Below are 19,644 nucleotides of genomic sequence, written 5' to 3' on the forward strand. Positions count from 1 at the left end.
GACAATCAATGAGAAATAATCAATTTTGTTTGCATTTTACTCTGACAATGATATAGTGAATATTTATTGCCGTCTTGCTGTCTAACAGGCATTTTTTGCATTATCCTAAGTAATTTGTATTTAATAACTTACACAATTCTTCTAAAGCCCTTTGAATTAGGCAAGAGCTGAGATGCAGAAAAGTTAGATAATTATCCAAAAGTCACAAAATTAGTGTCAGGCATAGGACTTGAACGCAACCTTCATATAAGCCATCACCTTGTCCACTCCTCCCTCTGCCTCTGTTAAAGGAATGGCGTTCAAACACAAGAATTCAACCCTACTTTGCAGCATGTTTTAATGAGGACTTGACATGAAATGAAGTCCAAGGGAGGGGAGAGACAGTAAGAGAATACCTAGAGGTTTTAAATGAATTCAAGATTACTCGCCAAGATAAATAACTTTTCATCTTTCAAACAAAAAAAAGAGAAACGGGGGGGGGGGGGGGGGGGGGGCGAGGCGGGGAAGCAACATCCTTGGCCTAAAGCCAACATTGTGCACATGACTCAGCACAAGGTATTTTGTGATGATCCCACTGATAACAGTGGCACCAACCAGTTTAGTTCAGCTTCATCCTTGGTGATAAAAGAGGAACATCTTATTTTCTGTGCAAGCTCTTTTGCATACTGATGATTAGAGTGCATGCATTGAAAATGAATGAATGGAACCTATAAAAACAGATATATCTTTTTATCTTGCTATACTTGTTACCTTAGGAAAGCGTGTTGAGAGACATTTTGTTTAGATCAGAATTTGAGAGTTAGGTTTCCTGACTTTTAAATAAATTTGAACTTCCTGAATACCGAGTTTAGAATTAAATTCCTATTTTTTGGCAAACTTTCATGTATGGGTGATAAAATACGAATTTCTGCTTCAAAGATAAAAGACTTGAATGATTTTTAAAGGCCTAAGGAAGCGCAGGGTAGTTATTACAAAACTAAATTTTAATGAGTTAAGTGTAAATGAATTAGAAGCATGCATCTCACATTTCTTATTAAAATATACATGAGGTTACAGGTTATGAAGAAAAATGCTTGGCAAAGTGCATCTCAGCAGTTGCCAATTTTAAAACATTTGAGACATGTTATCAGTTGTCCCAGCAGCCGATGGAAGCTGCTTTCTTCTCTCCTTTGCTTACATCACCGAGTTCTTTCAAACTTAAAGTGCCTTCTAGCTTAACTTGTTTAGCATGTTGCTTATTTGTTACTCCCAGACACATAACGAACAAAGGAAAAAGCGCATTGTCTTATTTGATCCCTGAAGCTGTGCTTGGAAAACTGTTGATCAGACATTTATAAAGCACATCTTACGAATGGAGCTGTGGCTGTGTGTTCTTAGAAAAGTTCCTTCAACTACCTGAGCATTGGTGCCTTTACTGTGGTACTAGCCATACCACATAAGGCTATTTGGGGAATAAAATGAGAAAGTGCATAAAAATATTTTAGCAGAGTCCTCGATATATATTAACTGTTCAAAAATAACATTTTATATATATTCTTGACTAAAAGCTCATAGTTATTAGTTGAAGTCAGCATCACTGTCTGGGTCTTCTCCTTTCTGATTTGGTGCTCACAGGCTCCCCATTGCTACAAAAAAAAAATTAATATAATAAAAACCTTTGTGTTGTCACTCCTATTTATTGTGCTAGCGCTATTATTCTCCAACCCCTCACCCACTGGCACTCCAGCCAGCCCAGGCTGTTGGCAGACACTCTCCCTGGCTGTCTGAGAGTACATACATGTTCTCTTTCGAGTCTCTTTCTGTCCAGAGACACCCACCCTTCAGGACCCAGCTCAGTTGGTAAATGAGTGGGCCTTATGGGCCCACAAGCAAGACTTTCTGCCTCTATTTATAAGATTTTTGTTTTGTTCTTTTAAATATATTTTTATTGATTTCAGAGAGGAGAGGAGGAAAGAGGAGAAGGAGAGAGAGATAGAAACATCACTGATGAGAGAATCATTGATAGGCTGCCTCCTGCATGCCCCACACTGGGGATTGAGCCCACAACCTGGGCATGTGCCCTGACCAGGAATTGAAGCATGAACTCCTGGTTCAACAATCGACACTCAATCACTGAGACACACCAGCCAAGCTGTTTATAAGATTTTAAAAAGCTCTGTATTAATGGCTGTCATCTCATTTTTTTAAACAGTCTATTGTCTCTTTCTTACACAAAACTATGGCCTGGCAGATGTGGCTCAGTTGCTTGAGCATGGTCCCATGCAGCTTGAGGTCACCGTTTTAATTCCTTGCCAGGGCACATGCCTGGGTTTCGGGCTCTATCCCCAGAAGGGGGTGTGCAGGAGGCAGCCAATCCATGTTTCTCTCTCATCCATGTTTCTATCTCTCTCTCTCCCTCTTCCTTCCTCTCTCTAAAAATCAATAAAAACATGCTTTTTAAAATCAAACAACAACAACAAAAAAACATGGTGTACTCCTTAATGTCAGTAACTTTGTTTTACTTAATCTGATCCCTTTGTCTTCCTACTGGTTAACATTTTTTAGTTGATTCTAGATTCAAATTTTTCCCCTTTATCTTGCTGCCACTTATCCTCAGGATGGCTTCGGCAGATTATAGTCACAGAATGAGGGCTCCACATAATATTTTATTATACATCTAACCTGAAAGATCTAGTTTTCCTGATTTAATATTGACTCCTACTCCTAGAGAATGTTTTACTTGTTCACCTGATGATGGACAAGTAGACTGAATCAACTATAAATTTTCCCATGAGAATTATTTAACTTTCTATCAAGACTGTCCACTTCTCACCTTTATTCCTGCAAGTGTCCCTCTTGTTCACCATACCAGCTACACTGATGTTCTCTTAGTCCCTGAGCTCGAAGCGTTCTTTCCTCTCCATGGCATTGGCAGATGCTACCCTCTGCTTACAGGAGTCTTTCCATCTTCACGTGGCTGCCTCCCTCTCATCCTTGAGGTCTCATTCAATATCAGCTTCTTCCAGGACCTTGGAAAGTCAAGTAGATTTCCTGCTAGTCTCCTTTACAGCTCCCTGATGCTTCTGTGTGTCCTTCTTTCTTTGCTCGTGATTTGTATTTAGTTATTTGCTTACTTTTGTCTGTTTTTCACGTTAGAAGTAAGTTCTATGAGGGCAGGGACTATATTTGTCTTATTGAGTGTTGTGTGACAGCACTTAACAATAATGGCATATTCAATGAAGAAATAATGGAAAAATGAATATAATAAGCATGGATGGTTTATCAAATGCAACTTTTAGTAAACAAGGCTACTTCTGATCCTAGAGACTTTACAAGAAGACAGAGTCAAAGCCAGTCAACCTGTCAGGAAGCCCGTCCTCACTTGTCAGTCATTTGTCGAGTGAACTCTGCTCGGTGTAGCGCTAAGTAGCTCAGCACGCCAGAGAGCCCGTATAGACCAGGCCTTTCTGTTTCTCAGAACAAGACTCTGTGATTTGATCGTTAGGCCTTCTCACCTCAGGCCACCATTTTTCTTGTTAACTCTAACCCAGCCATTGGTCTTCTTTCAATGTCTCTAAAATGTCATTCACCTACTACAAACATTTTCCTGCTGTACTCATTAGAAACATACGCAAGATCGATTTAGTCAATACTCTCATGTATCCCTACTGTTGCTTGTCATTTTCTTAAGCTCATGTGAAATTTCCCAACCAATGTGTCCTTTGGCCTGTGCTGTGGATTGCCAGGCTGCTGTTGCAACAGACATCTGCCTTCCCACGGTCTTCCAGGATTCTTATGACGTTCTAGAAACCAAACAAAACCACACTTTTACTCTTAAGTGCCCTCATGTGGCTTGGAGGACCAGTCCATGATTTTCAGTAGTTCTCAACAATAGAGTGGCTGATTTTGCTTCAGAGACCCTGGTGGACATTTGCAAAACTATGAAAGGCTCGTTAACATGATGGAAAGAGGCCCTCAAGGTCACAGGAAAGGAGGAGAAAGTTGAAACTCCGTAGCAATCAAGTTTGGTTTCATTTTCTCCTTTGAGAGTCTTCAGGGTAAATGAATTCCCTAATATTAGAATGTCTTTTGTAACATAAATAACATATTTTTTGCTAGTTGTACTTATCAGAAATATTTAAAGGAATTAATCTTAAGACAAAAGGCGGAATGTTACAGTTCCTCCTTCCTTGCCAAAGAACCTTCTTGTTCCTGTGTTTTCATCGCCTCCACATCTATGTTGTTTTGCATGCAGTTGGTAAAACGGCACTGAATACAGCATCTCTCCCAGGTCATCAGCATACCTTACTGCTCCCCAGTATGAGCTGATAATGAATACAGCTTGTTATGTCTCTAGTATGACTTTATAAACACAACCCAGCTGTATGCATCTTCCAAAATTGAAAAATGAGAACTAGCGTTTCTCCATTTAACTTTTTTTAAAGTTTCTGCAGGATGATGCTCGTGTTACAGTTAAACATCAGCTGCACAGCTTTCTCTCTCTGTGGCTATTAGTCCCTTAGGTATAACTCTGCAATCAAAGGGAGGTCAACTGTATCCAAGTAAAAATATGCCAGAATGTCTCTGGCATCACTTTCTCCCTGAAGATTTCAGCAGTGTTACTTCAGGAGAAGAAGAAAAAGTACTATGCTTTATCTAAAAATCTGAGAACTTAATTCATTACAAAAATAAAGTACCGAGTTATCCTTATGGAGAGCTATGCAAGCATAGGGTCCCCATGTCACTGATCAAGTTGTTTGTTTTTCCTCTTACTAGGTTTCGAAAGAACGTGAACAATCTCAGAAAAACACTGCTACATAGGAACTACATGGCTACTACTGATGAATACTTCCCATATTGCTATTACATACAGAGAGGGCTAGACATTCAAATTCAAGTTGAGCCTCATAGTCATTGCCCAGTCTCCAATTCATTTCAGGAGCAGCTGAGGGCCAGTTCTTGGCAGAATTATGAAACAGATGGAAAAACATCTCTTTCTCTCTCTCTGTTTAGATGTCAGTTGTCTAAACCTCTGAATTTCTTCAAGAATAATCATTGTCCTATTCCCGATAATAGGCTTAAGGTGGGATGCCTCTTAAGGGTATCTGCATTTTATTTGCCCTACAAATAAATCCAGGCCATTTAATGAAACCTAGAAGCTTCCCATCATTCCGTGGGAAATGTGTCCCAATGGAGTGACATAGACACTTGATTCCCTGAGAGCATTTCTCTCTCTCTGGTTGTTCATATAATGCCTAAACCAGGTGTCATTTAAAACAGTTCTACTAAGGGCAAGCTATTTATTGAATGCCCACTACATATTTGCAAACGATCATAACAAGTATGAACACATTTCCCTCAGTTAATGCCATTAATTTCCAAGTGTTTCAATTTCTTTGTAATTGTTTCTTCTTTCTTTCATTATTAACTAATTATTTTATTCAGGCTGGTGGTTTGATGCTTGTGGTCCGTCCAATCTAAACGGAATGTTCTATACAGCGGGACAAAACCTGGGCAAACTGAATGGGATAAAGTGGCATTACTTCAAAGGGCCCAGTTACTCCTTACATTCCGCAACCATGATGATCCGACCCTTGGATTTTTGAAGGCACGATCTCAGGAGCAGTTTATAAAAACAACAAAGAAATCTGGAGACGCTACCAGATGAGAAACAGCTTGAAAACTTCTGGAGCAAAACCATGTGTCCCCCTTCCGGCAACAGGCAGCAGTTCTGTGAAATCAGCCAGGTTCTTGACTGTGGATGTGGAGCCTGTTGAGTTCACAAAGGTCTGTGCTCGGGGTGACCCTGCTCGTGTGGCTTGGCTGTTGAGGATGCCACTCACTGTCATGCTTTCAAAAGGGAAGGAACCGCTCAGCTCCCCGCGCTTCAAACTACTACTGGATCTTATTTTGGAACTATGATAAATAGGGTTGATTTCAGGTAAAACTGAAGAAGAAGAACATGAACCACCCACAAAAAGAATGTACATGAAGAATTGAAGCAGGCCTTTCATAATCCCGTGGAAAAGATGTGTCACACCAGTGAAATGGTGGTGTTTCTATGCAAACCTACTAACAATCCTTTTATACTGTTGCACAATTTTAGTAAAAGTTCGGGAAGCACAGCATCGCTCTCTGAGTCGGTTAAATGATAATGAATTTCAGAAGCCTAATTCCTAAGTCATACTTACTCATTGATTTCAGTTTACCCATCTTCAAGTGTAAACTCCATGTTGTTGAATCATAATGAATTGTAGTGCATGAAGGCTAACAGTGTGATGTCGGGACAGACTCTCTTACTCTTTTATTTTTTTATACAGTCCTCAGAAAAAAAAAAGAACATTATCAAGTATGGACCTATATGGTAAAAAATTATCCCCCCCCCCACTATAGTTTTCATTTACTTTAAAAACTGACTGACTGATATAAAAATATATTTATAGCCTGAGTAAAGTTTAACGAATGTGAAATTTATCATCAAGCTCTTAAAATAATATACGTGCATTTAATATTTCCCATGATATCCTACATGAAAGCAGTTTTTTAGAGTGTATTAAACTGAAGTAAAACCAAGTAAACTGGAACAGTTTATTTTACAGTATTTTCTTGCATGTGTACATGTGAGTGTAACTACATTATTTTTAAATAATGATCTTCAGCTCTTCACCCTGTTATTTCATGCTAACTTAATTTTTGCTAACTAACTGAAACATGCTTTCCAAATTTACCCTGTTCCAGTTTCCATAAAAGATACACTTTGAAGTCTATGAAAAGTAAAAGAAATATATTGTATATAGCGTGTTTATATCCACAGTAAACCTAATAGCTGTTTAATCTGGAATATGCAACACTGTTCTTAATTGATGCCAATAAACACAAGTTTTCAAAGAAATCTACTACACTACTTTATGAAATACATTATTTCTTCATGTTTTTCTCCCTCAGGCTCTGTTTTTCTTAAGCAATTTCAGATTTTTAAAATTATTAGTGATAAAAATTGGCAAAACTCTGTATTATGCATAAGGAAAATACACACAAAAATTAATCATAGTCACCTATTGAATAAAAAAATTTTGACTGCTGGTTGCTATAAATTTCTTAATGAAGATATGCCTGTGGTATAATCTATTTTAAGTGAGTTTGAAGTTACTACTGTCTCTAAGTGTTCAAGTTTACAATAGTGAACAGGTGTTATCAAAACATAAGATAAGAAAATTGAAATACATATTGGGTGTCCTTTTAGAAAAATAAAAGTTTTCTTCAAAGCAACAATACCGATTTCAAACCTGGTGACTTGATCTGGTATGCCTTTATGGCTCTCCTCTATTTGAGAGAATAGAGCTATTCACATTTTTAAGAAAGTATTTTTTAAAATTTACCATCAAGTCTTTATATGTATGCATCTGTATACGACCTTGTTTTGCCTTATGCGTGCTATTTGCAGGTATTACACAGTTTTTCTATTCTTGATGACTCCTTCATAGTACTGATTAGTCTCCCCCTCTAAAAACCTTCTTGATTGCCTTCATTTAAAAGAATGAAAGTGAGTGTTTAATTCTTTTGTGTTTCTACAGATTTTTTAAACCAGTCTTTTGATAAGAAATACTATTCCTCAAGTCATATTACAAAAATAAAATGAAATAACAAAAAAAAAAGCATGATATTTACTGTTTTGTTATCTGGGTTTGAGAAATGAAATATTTTTTCCAATTATTTATAATAAAGCAATATAAAATGTTTTATGATTTCATTATGTGCATTGTGTAATGCCTACATGTTTTTGGCAATTTAACATGTGTATATCCTTTGCATTTAATTATTTCAGGATAAGATAATTAGGTATTAGGATTTTGTCTTTAAATTTTTATTTCAATAAAACTCGTGGTTTCTATGCAAATTTCTTCACATCAATCACAATTTTATTTGATTTAAATAAAATTGAAAATAACATATTTGTGCAACCTTATATCATTTAAAATAAATATTTTAAAATCAGAGACCTATGAAGTATGGAATCACTGGAAAAAAAACAACACATACTGAATGAACTCAAGCCTCAATCTTAGAAAATCTTTGAGTCTGGGATATGATAAGAAAGCTTAGCTTCATCAGGATGGTCGATCAAAGCAATGAGTCGGAGTCCCACATCTCCACTGTGTGATTATGTCCTGCCAATTATCAAATGCTGTGTTAGCATATGTCAATTGACAACAAAACCTGGGAACTCTGCCCATAGAACAATAGGATGAGTGTTGAATATGAGTTTGGTATAAAAGGCAGAGAACTCCCCGCCTGTGCCTCCAGGCCTACCAGCAGTCTTACCATTTCAGTCCTTATGAGGAAGCTTCTTACCTTTCTCCTGATTCTGCCCCCACTGTCACCACATTGAACACTCTTTAACTTGCACCTACATGAATGGAAAAGAGACCCTTTCTCCTGCTACTCTCTGCTCCTGTTCACCCCGATTCCACACAAGCTTATTGTTAAAGCCAGACTTTGAAGATGTTTCTTCCTTGCTCAAAACTCTTCAGTGTTTCCTCATGGCTGCCTACATTTGAAATAAACATGTCAGGTTAACCTCAGCCTGCATCGCCTGGTAGCTCCATTTCACCTACTCACATTCCAATCAAAATGAAGAAGCCTTGCCCTAGCTGGTTTGGCTCAGTGGATAGATCATTGGCCTGCAGATCAAAAGGTCCTGGGTTTGATTCTGGTCAAGGGCACATACCTCCATTGCAGGCTCCTCCCCGGCTTGGGCCCTGGTCAGGGCTCGTGCAGAAGGAAACCAATCAATGTGTTTCTCTCACATTGATATTTTTCTCTGTCTTTCCCTCTATCTTCCACTCTCTCTAAAAACCAATGGAAAAATATCCTGAGGTGGGGATTAAAAAAATAAGAAAGAAAAATAAAACGAAGAAGCCTTGGTGCTAGACAGATTACAGAAAGGACCCCACCCTTCCCTTTCTCTGTACATGCCCTTGCAATGTGACTTTGCCACCCATCCCATAAACAGGTGGAGTCTGTTTCCCCATCCCATGAGGGGCTATCTTGAGATTCGCTCTTGCCGAAAAGAAAGCAGGTGTACCTGTGTGTCACTTCTGAGCCTAGGTCTCAAGACCCATTCAGCTCCAATCTAGGAAAAGTGCCAGGAGAAAGATCTCGGAGTAGCCTAATGAGGATTAGAAACCACCCAGTTCATCCAGCCCTCAGCTGACCCACCAGATGACCCCAGAAACACAACTGATCTCAGATGAGATCAACTGAGTCTGGCTTAGGTTAATAGAACTGCCCAGCTACATACATAATCGGGAGAAACACTAAGGGTTGGTTTTAAGCCCTAAATTTTGAGGGTGTTTTGTTAAGCATTATTATTGTAATAATAGCTAATTAATATAGATTATTACAGCCCCCCCATCCACCCACCCACACATGTGAGATTCTTGTGCAATCTAAGGTTTCAGAACCACTCCCTAAAATAATGTTCATCTCCTTCAGAATGGCAAGTTTCAACAGTTCTCTATGTGCATCAAAATAGTAGCTGCTTCATGACACTTATTCTGATGCCCTCTGCTAATTGTCACCCTCCCTCCACTCACATACTCTTTACAGCTCTTAACATATTTTTGGAGCCTTGTCTTATATTCCCTACTGTTTTATCAGAGTCTGCTTCTTACTCATCTTTTAATGCCCCACAGTACTTAGTAGACCTTTCATATTTGTTAAACAAAATTGAATTACTCTAAAAAATTAAGAAATATCTTCTATTTATATAAAATCCAACACTCATAGATTTGACCAGTCTCTTAAACCATTTATTTTCACACTTTAAAATTAGCCCATTCTTCTCCAGAAAAAAAAAAAATGGTGCCCAAATTTATAGCTTTAGTCACCTCAGAAATCCACTTCATTACCAACTTTGCTGGAACATATATATATATATTGTGAGGGTGAGGAAGATCTAACTCTTCTTTTAATTTTAAAATAATGTCAATATATGAAATATACTATTAAATAATACTCATTTTGTTACACAGTTATAATTGTTTTTTATTTTAGATATATATTTGGGTAGCTTATTTTCTGTTTTAGTGCTCAAGGTTCTAATGAAGCCTTCTTTTTCAGTTGATTTGGCTCTTTTAATAAAAATTGTTTCTTCCAATTCAAGGTCAATATTTTCTCATGTATTCTTCTGATCATTGCTTTATTGATTACTTACTTTAAATTAGCCATTGAGGTTATGAGAGTGAACATCCTAAAAGGATTCCTAGGAACTGCAGACACTGAACAAGTCATTACATCTCTTGCATTCTTTCAAGAAAGAAAACAATAGACTCATCCCAGATGACAGATAGTGGTGAAGGTTACTAACTCCCAGGGCTTTGCCTTTTAAACCAAGAAAAACAATCTCAAAATTGACTATTAACTCTCATCAAAATGTGAAAGGATTTTTTACTTTGTCTTGCTTTGTTTTGGTGGAGAGGAGAAGGACTTCTGATGCCACCCTTTTCAGGCCAGCTCCTACTTCATCCACTCATAAGACCAGTCTGTTTCCTGCTGTCCATCCCCTCCATCTTGGCCCTCAGAGGTAGTCTATGTGCATATTGTGATGGTGGGAACTAAAGGGTACCACCGTCAACTGCTTATGCCAACAGAACTGTGACTACTCTACCTAAGTTTCTCTTATATAAATAAAAAAAATTCAATGCATCTTTTCCCTAGATATGCTGTAAGGAACCAGAATCAGCTAAAAAAAAGTACCAAAATATTATAAGCAGAAAATATTCATTTGTGTGCACTCTAAGGCAATGTCTAAACAGCAAAACAATGGTGTAAAAGGTTAGAGAGGAAACTCATTAAGGCTGCAGATTAATTTTAATATTTCCATTAGGAGAAAGGTTGAGCCATAACAGTCATAATGAGATGCAGGAATATAGTTACATAAGCTTTTCCTTTAGGAAATTATTTATAGTTTTAATTTAATTAAAGAGTGTGGATTATATTTAACAAATATATTTATTGAACAGTTACTGGCATCCAGATGAAGCTTTAGGAAGGTACTGGGGATACAGATGATTAAGGCATAAGAAACTCAAAACTAGAGAGAAAAACAAGCAAGTAGACATTAATGAGCAGTCAAAATTTTTAAAATTACTAGAGTTGATATAAGTTTTTTTTTTGAGTTGCAATGAGAATAGTGAGACAAGAGTGATTAGTCCGTGGAAGACTGTATTGTGTTTTGTTGTGTGTGATAATGTGTGTAAAAAAAAATGAGTAATACTACTCAGTAGTACATTTTATATATACATGTTTTTAAATTTAAAGAAACATTTGGGCCTCCCTCAATTTACATCATCCATTTCATAGAATATGGCCTCTAAGCTTTATTTTGAAAGTTTATTGGTACTTGATAGGGAGACAGAGGAGGAACTGCAAAGGCATAAAGATGTCAGTTATCATGGAGTTATGGGACCTCCAAGTCATTCACTGTGAACAGACTATAAAGTTTATTTGAAGGAGGGGCAGCAGAAGATGGGGCGGTGATATGGCCAGGTAGTGAAGGACTTCAAGTCACATTCCTCAGCTAAGGCTTTACTTTCTTGTTAGAGGGAGACGACGCAGGGTTTTGCACACATTAGAAAGACTGTACTCGCTGCAATCAGTATGCATTGGAAGGGGGTAAGACCGGAGAACTTTGGGTCAGTGAGGACAGTATTAACAAGCCTATTAAGACGAGGACCTGATTTTGTCAGCGGTGACCATGGGAATGGACTGCAGAAGTTGGATTTGAGAGATATTAAAGAGAAAGAATCAAAAGAACTTAATGATCAGGTACAAGGTGAGGGCGAGATTAAGGTCATTCCCTATTTTTGTCTTGGTTAGTTAGCTAGAAGGTGGTGCAAATGTCTAAAACAGGGAACACAGGCTTAGAGAAATAGCTGGTGATTTAGGTTTTGTATGTTGAGTTTGACATGCTAGTGATTCAGTTTGGCAATTGGATACATGAGTCTGAGCTTAAGCAGGACTAAAGTGGAAGACTTTGGAATCTGTAGTGTCTAGGCAGAAATAAAAATTACTGGAACTCAGAAAAACTTGATGGAGCATAAAAAATGAAAGAAGCAGGTAACAAGGAGAATTCAAAAAGGAGATGAGAAATTATGGCTGGATAGACAAGAGGAAACCCAGGAGGGAATGGCATCATAGTAGACTGCGTTAAGAATCAGGGATGCAAAACTCAAAGAGTGATTGCAAAGTGTCCATTGGATTTGGCATTTAAGGGGAAATTGGTGATTTTGATGAGGCAACATTAGAGGCAGAGGGTTAGGAGCCAGATGAAAAGAGGATTCTGAATAAATGGGAAATAAGTACCTGAGGAGAATTAGATAGACCCTTACTACTTAGAATTTCTCAAACAGCCTTCCAGGCTGGGGACTGGTTAGCAATGCAGAATCTCAGGCCCCACTCCAGACTATCGAATTAGAATCTTCATTTTAACAAGATTCTTCAGTGACTCTACATTAACATTAAAGTCTGAGAAGCTTGGGTTTAAGATTATACTTTCAAGAATATGGCAGAGAATGGAAGGAGATAGGATGCTAGAGGGACAGAAACACGATAGGATGGTTTGTAGGATGAGAGGTGTGTGAGTGTATCCACAGGATAAGGAAAATGAGCCTGTCCAAGAGCTGAGGCTGAAAGGAGAGCCAGAAAGGTCCTGGATGGAGCAAGTGTTTGAGGAGGCTGGGGACGCAGGGTTAAGAGTGAGTGGAGTGAGAAGAGGCTTTGTTTGTACAGAAGAAATGTCTCTTCCTCTAAAACAAAACACAAAAATCCTGTGAGGGAATGAATTGCCATAGGAAGAACAGCCACCTAATGGCCTCTGTTTTATAGAGGAAGTGGAAGGAAAGGAAACTTTATGAGACTATAGGCAGTTCAATTAAATAGTGTTTGAAAATAGGTTCAGAATAGCCACTTAGGGGAATCAGACAACTAACTGGCCAGAGGAGTCCCAACTTTACTGAGTGCTATTAAACACTTCATTGAGATTGGAAATCTTGAATGTGAACAGAATAATCCACTTTTCCCAGTGATTTTCGGGTGTGTCGAAATAATGAGTAGCATCACTTAGTTTAACAGCTCCGCTCTGCCACACCTAGGTCACTTTACAACATCTAAGTACCTGGTTCAGTCCCCAACATTTGTGCCTATGAATGTTCACAACAAGGAAAAATTGCCTCCTCTTTGAAGTCCACCCAAATTTCCCCAAACTCAATTACTCCCCCTTCTTTTATGCCCCCGCAGCATTTTAATTCTACCTCTATTACAGGATTCTCACAGTGTGACTTGCATTCTAGTCAACTGTTAACATGCTTGTTCCCTCTCCAGATAATGAGCATTTTGGGCAGGTATCAAATTTAATTAGTGTTGTGTTACTAAAACCTAATTGTGCCTATATCAATCTTGAAACTCAATTAATGATGTGCTCTGTCTTTTTCTGTTCCAGACTATAAACTCCTTGATTTCTTATTCTGTGTCTTATTTTACTTTGTGTTTCCAGGACCTGGCATTATACTAAGATAGCTTAGGTGGTAAGTCATATTTGGTTGGTTGGGTGGGTGGTTGGATGGAGGGATCCATGACACATGAATGAAAACAGGAGGAGCTCAAAATGATCTCCCAAGTCAAATTTTTTTTCCTGAGAGTTTATATTTTAAGAAGAATGCCTTCCTGCTTTCAACAAAAAGATTACAAAGGCACATTTTTTTAAAACATCAAAGAGCTCATGTAAAGAGAACATCAGATGATATACTAATGAGAATCATGTGGATAACATTTCTTCAAAATTAAGGATTTTTGTTTAAAGTATAAGGGGAAAAAAACAGAAACAAGCACTGGATCCTAGCATGACAAAACTGTTTGATAATATTTGAGCGGCCTACGCCCAAACTAGTGATTAGTCTAGTGAGTCAAGTGTTCAGCGAGCAGCAGTACTGGCCTGAGCTCACCCCGGAGGGGAGACCCAGAGGGCAGGATGACAGCATGTCTTGGGACAGTGGAGCGGGAAAGGGAGTCATGGGAATTTCCATTATTGTACAAAAAGACAAAAGCCTCCACTGTAGTCTCTCTTGGATTATTCATTCCTATATTATTGCTTTTGTGAGACTGTACATTAAGAATTGGAATAAGCTGCCCGAAGAGGGTGCCTGCTGTGTAGAAAGGGATCAGTGAAATTGTGTTGATTGGCTGTCTCTGATCTGCAAGATTCTGAGAAGTCCCACAGCAGACAGAAGTGGTGTCCCTTGGCATTTATCTCTACACTAGAGGCCACGTGCACGAATTTGTGCACCTGTGGGGTCCCTCGGCCTGGCCTGTGGTATTGGGCCAAAACCGGCTCTCCAACATCCCCTGAGGCAGTGGTTCTCAACCTTGGCTGCACATTAGAATCACCTGGGAATCTTTTTAAAATCCTGATTTCTGGGCCTCATTCCGGAGGATGAGGTGAGAACCACTGCCCTGTGGAATCCCGGATTGCGAGAGGGTGCAAGCCAGGCCGAGGGACCCCACCGGTGCACGATCGGGGTTGGGAAAGGACACAGGAGGTTGGACAGCTGGAGAGAGGCATTGGGAGGTCTCCAATGCATGTCCAGCCCATCTCACTCAGTCCCAACTGGCTGGACCCCAGCAGCAAGCTAACCTAGCAGTTGGAGCATCTGCCCCCCTGGTGGTCAGTGCATGTCATAGTGAGCGGTTAAGCAGCCTTAGCATATCATTAGCATATTACGCTTTGATTGGTTGAACAGTTGACAGGTTGACCAGACACTTAGCATATTAGGCTTTTATTATATAGGCTAGCAAAGGCTGTTGACTGGGAAAACCTACCATTCTCTAACTGTGTGCTTGTTTGTTTATTTGTTTTTGTCCAGAAGCGCATGCACAGCACCTACATTTGATCCAACCTATAGATCTAACTACCAGCTTATAGGATCCCTTTTTTTGTATTTTTGACATTCAATACTATTTTATATTAGTTTTAGGTGTACATACAGTGGTAAGACATTTATATAATTTACAAAGTGATCCACTGATAATAAAAATACCCAACTGCCATCATATATAGTTATTACGATATTATTAACTATATTTTCTATGCTGTACTTTACATCCTCATGGATATTTTGTAATTTCAATTTGTGCTTCTTTTTTTAATCTTCTAGAGAGAGAGGAAGGAAGAGAGAAAGATCAATTGGTTGCCTCCTGTACATGCCCTGACCAGGGATCAAACCCATAGCCTAGGAATGTGCCCTGACTGGGAATCTGACCTGCAACCTTTTGGTATATGGGAGCAACCAACTGAGCCACCCTGCCAGGGCTATAAGAATTTTGGCAAGTGAAAAAAAATTCCAAATTTTAAAAAACTGTGTTGAGATTAATGTTTCAAAATAAACACACTCATATCAATTTCAGAAACAAAATAGTTTAACCTGGAAAAATCTTTTAATTTCCTTTTTCAAAATTATTTTTTCATAACAAATATTTCTTCAAATGTCAACTTTGTTTAAAATGTGGTCAATTTTTAAAAATGTATACCATTCGTTATTATATTAGTCATATCCATTTATCATCAACAAATTTTGGATAATCTTTTATGTAGAAGAATAAGTGTGTAGCTTAGCTTTAAATCCACCAATGCTAATTTAAAAGTTTCTTTAAAGTATTTTCTCTCTCTAATGGTGACATGTTTATACGAAAGATTTTCATAACTACTCCTTATCTCAATACAAAGTATTCTTAAAATTCTACAATATCTTAGCGGCCTTGCTTTAATATGGAGGATATTCTTTAAGAGCTTATGCACTCTAAGCATTTCTAGATTTATGCACTCTTTTACCTAAATAGCTTACCTATGAAGGATTCAGGAAATGATGTTCTCTGCTCAATATTTCCTTGGAATCTTTTTGAAACATTCCAGTAAAGAGCAGCTGCTTCACCAGTGGTTACACTTCACAGTTATTCCCACAAAACATTGTTTTTATTAACAAAATTACTTTCTGCTGAGAATGCATCATCTCTGCTACATCTTTCCTTTGGTGGTTTATAAAATAAGGAGTTCTTTGTGTATTTTATTATTGAAATAGCATTGAGAAAATGCCATCAGCTGAAACATGTTAATAACATTTGTGCCTTTTCCCAATTCCATTGCAGAATCTCCAAGTTGGGGGGCTTCTTTCTAATAGTAATGTCTATTCATTTGTATCAATCTGTGCAGCTTGCAACGATTTTATGATAAAAGCGGGCGTTTAAATATGTAACCATATTTTTATATCATTTTCTGTGTATTATCTTAGCCATTTTATTATGGCAGGAAGAATAAGCATATCCCTAAAAGTACTTCCTTTTTTTCATCCTTAAGTAACAAGCCTCAAAAGAGTCTTTTGAACATTAATTGTCTTATTTAGTAAAATGGTGTAAAGTCTGGTTCAGTGTCCTATGACTTTAAACATTACACTAAGGTATAGATATTTGTTTTTGTGCTCTGACCACTTCCTCCAAAATTTCTCAGGCTGAATGTGAGAGAGCCAAGGAACCGGGATCATGTGGATGATTAGCAAGTCTTACTTCCTTTGCATTGGACAACATTGGCTTTTTTTAAAAAAAGATTTTTATTGACTTTTAGAGAGAGAGAAACATCAGTGTAAGAGCAGAACATTGACCGGCTGTCTCCTGCACACCCCTACCAGGATGGAGCCCACGGCTCTGGTATGGCCCTGACTGGGAATCAAACCAGCAACCTTTTGTTGCATGGGATGATGCCCAGCCAACTGAGCCACCAGTCAGGGCTGGCTTTTATATTTTACTGATTTCTTCTTTATTATTTTAAATTTTATCTTTTAGACTGACAGACACCGAAGTTTTAATATTTCTTCCTACAATCAAAGATTTGTTTTGCAGACCCCCTGGTATAGGGACCCCACTCTGAAATCACTTCTCTCTTGTATGTACTCTTCGATAGGGACTAGTTTTAATTCATATTTGTAAACCTAGATCCAGGTTTAGTATTTGGTACAAGCTAAGTAACTGTTTATGGAGTTAAGCAGAACTGAAATAATATATCTTGATTAAGATTATATACACACACACACACACACACACACATACATACACACATACACACACACACTAGAGGCCCTGTGCATAAAAATTGTGCAAGAGTAGGCCTTCCTTCCCCCTGGCTGCCGTCACCAGCTTCCCTCTGGCACCTGGGACCCAGGCTTGCCTTGCAACACTGGCTTTGTCTGGAAGATCATCTGGTCTAATTAGCATATTATGCTTTTATTATATACTAGAGGCCCAGTGCATGAAATTCATGCACTGGTAGAGTCCCTAGTGGCTGGAGGCCAGCCAGGTACTCCCTCCCTTCCCCCAGCTGGCCCTGCCCCCTGGTCAAACTCCCGGTCTAGGGGACAATTTGCATATGATGCTTTTATTATATAGGAAATTATATATATATATATATATATATATATATATATATATATTCTTATTTTCTCAGAGGAGGAAATTTGTCTAGTTTACTATACTTAATTATCAAAGCTTCATTTCACTCACCTTTTAATGAATTGATTATAGATGTATCAGTGTTTAACAATAATACCAGTTTCATTAAGGAAAGCTATATTGTATGATCATTCTTAAAACAGTCTATCCCCAAGTATCTTAAACCTGATTTAGAATATTACAAATATCTGTTATTTAAAAGGTAGACCGTAACCACAAAAAAATTGTATTATTCTAAGTACCACTTCCTTTATTGAAGGAAGCAAGATCAAACCACAAAACCATTGCTGGGCATGATATGTGTGCTTCCCTTGGATATTCAGTGACTATGACTAAAACAAATAATATTTCTTTGCCTCCACTTCATAACATTATTAGGTTTAGTCTCCAGAAACATGCCTGAAATTTAAGACTTCTTCATTATTAACCACTATTTATTGGCCTTCAATAATAGACTTGGAACACTAAGAAAAGGACACTTTTTAACCTTGAGGGTTTGCTGTGTAACTTGGACCAGAAGCTGAATGGAAATGTTTCAAGGTAGAGATTCAATTTTAGCTACATATGTAGTTCACAGATGTATTTATACAGAGCCAATAACCCCCCAAGTTATGACACTTGAAATCCCAAACTCTAACCAGTCAATATTTATGGAGCACCCACTGTGCGGAAAATGCTGTAGAGCCACCATGGAGAGCTAAACACAAAGTCAGCATTTCATTTCAAAGAATGAACAATTCAGTTGGGACTCCACTGTGTCAAACCCTCAGTATCCTGCTAGTCACTCTGATATGAAATTGAATGGAACATTAAGAAGTGAACACACTCCAGTATTTTTATGTTTCTATAATACTAAGGTCTTGTCCACGATTCTGTCACACCCGGAATGCGGACTATAACATAGCGAACCCAGACAGAATTGATTCATCATTAACACCTCAGGTTGTTGGGATAATAAGGCAAATTACCTGGGTCCTCTTTGCATGAAGGCTCAGAGTCCTCCTTCATAAAACAGTAAATGGGAGTTAGGGCTTGGTTCCCAAAGAGCAGACTGAAGTTCTCAAAAAAGGAAAGAGAAAGGAAAACTCTTCCAACATTTATTGAAGGGCACCTCACAAACTAAGAGAATAACCAGTGATAAGTGAAGGTGTCATCCCCAACTCGAGGTGAATATGGCCCCCTGAGCACATGACGAGTATGCCAGGAATAACGGAAGACTCAGTTTAGAAAGACAATATTACCAGGGAGCAAGTACTGACTAAATGTACATCTAAAAACGGAATCAACAATTGCACTAGTGTTACAAGAAGGCATTGACTATGAATATATATTTGGGAACTTCCATCTGTGGCCTGGGGGAAGGAATTACTCATAGTTACATTTTAGTGGAGCTGAGGCAACTTAGCAGACGATCCAAAATTATTTTGGTGAATCTGACCATACACAAGGCAGAACAACAGCAAAGCCATATGCAGGGTAGGGTGGAGGGTGAGTCTGTGGGAGCCCAGTAATAAGATAGAAAAATATGTCATGGATAATAAATAATGACTAATTGGAGATGGTGTTTCTCCTGAAGCCAGAGGATATTCTCATGTCAACAACCCTGGAGAGGAAGTCCTGATTTAGAGGGCAAACGTTTGGTTGATAAAAGGACGAATCTTTCTTTCTCTTAGGCTTTCCCTCTGAAACAGGGAGACACAGAGCCCTACTGGGAGTGTGGAGAGGGAGTTAGAAGTCACTTCCTAAGCATGCGTTTGTTTGTTTATTCATGAATACAGTGAGTAAATGTTAGACTGGGAACCAGACTGGTGTATTCTCTGCATCACTGAATCTGTATTTTTCTGTGAGAGGCTTAATGCGTAAAGAATTTAATGATTATTTAATCATTTAATTTTGTTTCAGATCACTAAAGATGCTACTAAGAAAATAAAGCAGGGTCGGATGTGAGAATGAAAGGGCAGGGGATGAGGGGGCCGTTTTAGGGAAAGTGGCCAGACGGTAGTGAGAAGAGGACTTTAAGGAGACTTTAATCGGAAGAAGTGAGCTGGGCAGTAGTTCTCCGTCCTAGAGGAGGAAGGAGGCACGCGCTTGCTGTGCTAGGGAGACAGCCAG

At 38.4% G+C, this 19,644-nt stretch overlaps 1 protein-coding gene across 5 annotated transcripts in view; it reads left to right on the plus strand.

The window, feature by feature from the left end:
* Window positions 1-19,644, plus strand: part of ANGPT1 (angiopoietin 1) — a 278,415-nt gene that overhangs the window by 235,957 nt on the left and 22,814 nt on the right. For 4 of the 5 annotated variants that reach the window (XM_070392096.1, XM_070392097.1, XM_070392099.1 and 1 more), the window contains exon 9: window positions 5,425-7,656. The exons of the other annotated variant lie outside the window; for it this stretch is intronic. In XM_070392096.1, coding sequence (XP_070248197.1) covers window positions 5,425-5,585 — 161 coding nt within the window. In that variant the 3' untranslated portion in view covers window positions 5,586-7,656. Of the gene's footprint in view, window positions 1-5,424; window positions 7,657-19,644 lie in introns of those variants that run through there. 5 annotated transcript variants of the gene reach the window in all.

This window comes from Myotis yumanensis, unplaced genomic scaffold (genome assembly GCF_028538775.1).
Source record: "Myotis yumanensis isolate MYYU_CA2020_CCGP unplaced genomic scaffold, mMyoYum1.0.hap1 SCAF_15, whole genome shotgun sequence".
Taxonomy (NCBI): Eukaryota; Metazoa; Chordata; class Mammalia; order Chiroptera; family Vespertilionidae; genus Myotis; species Myotis yumanensis.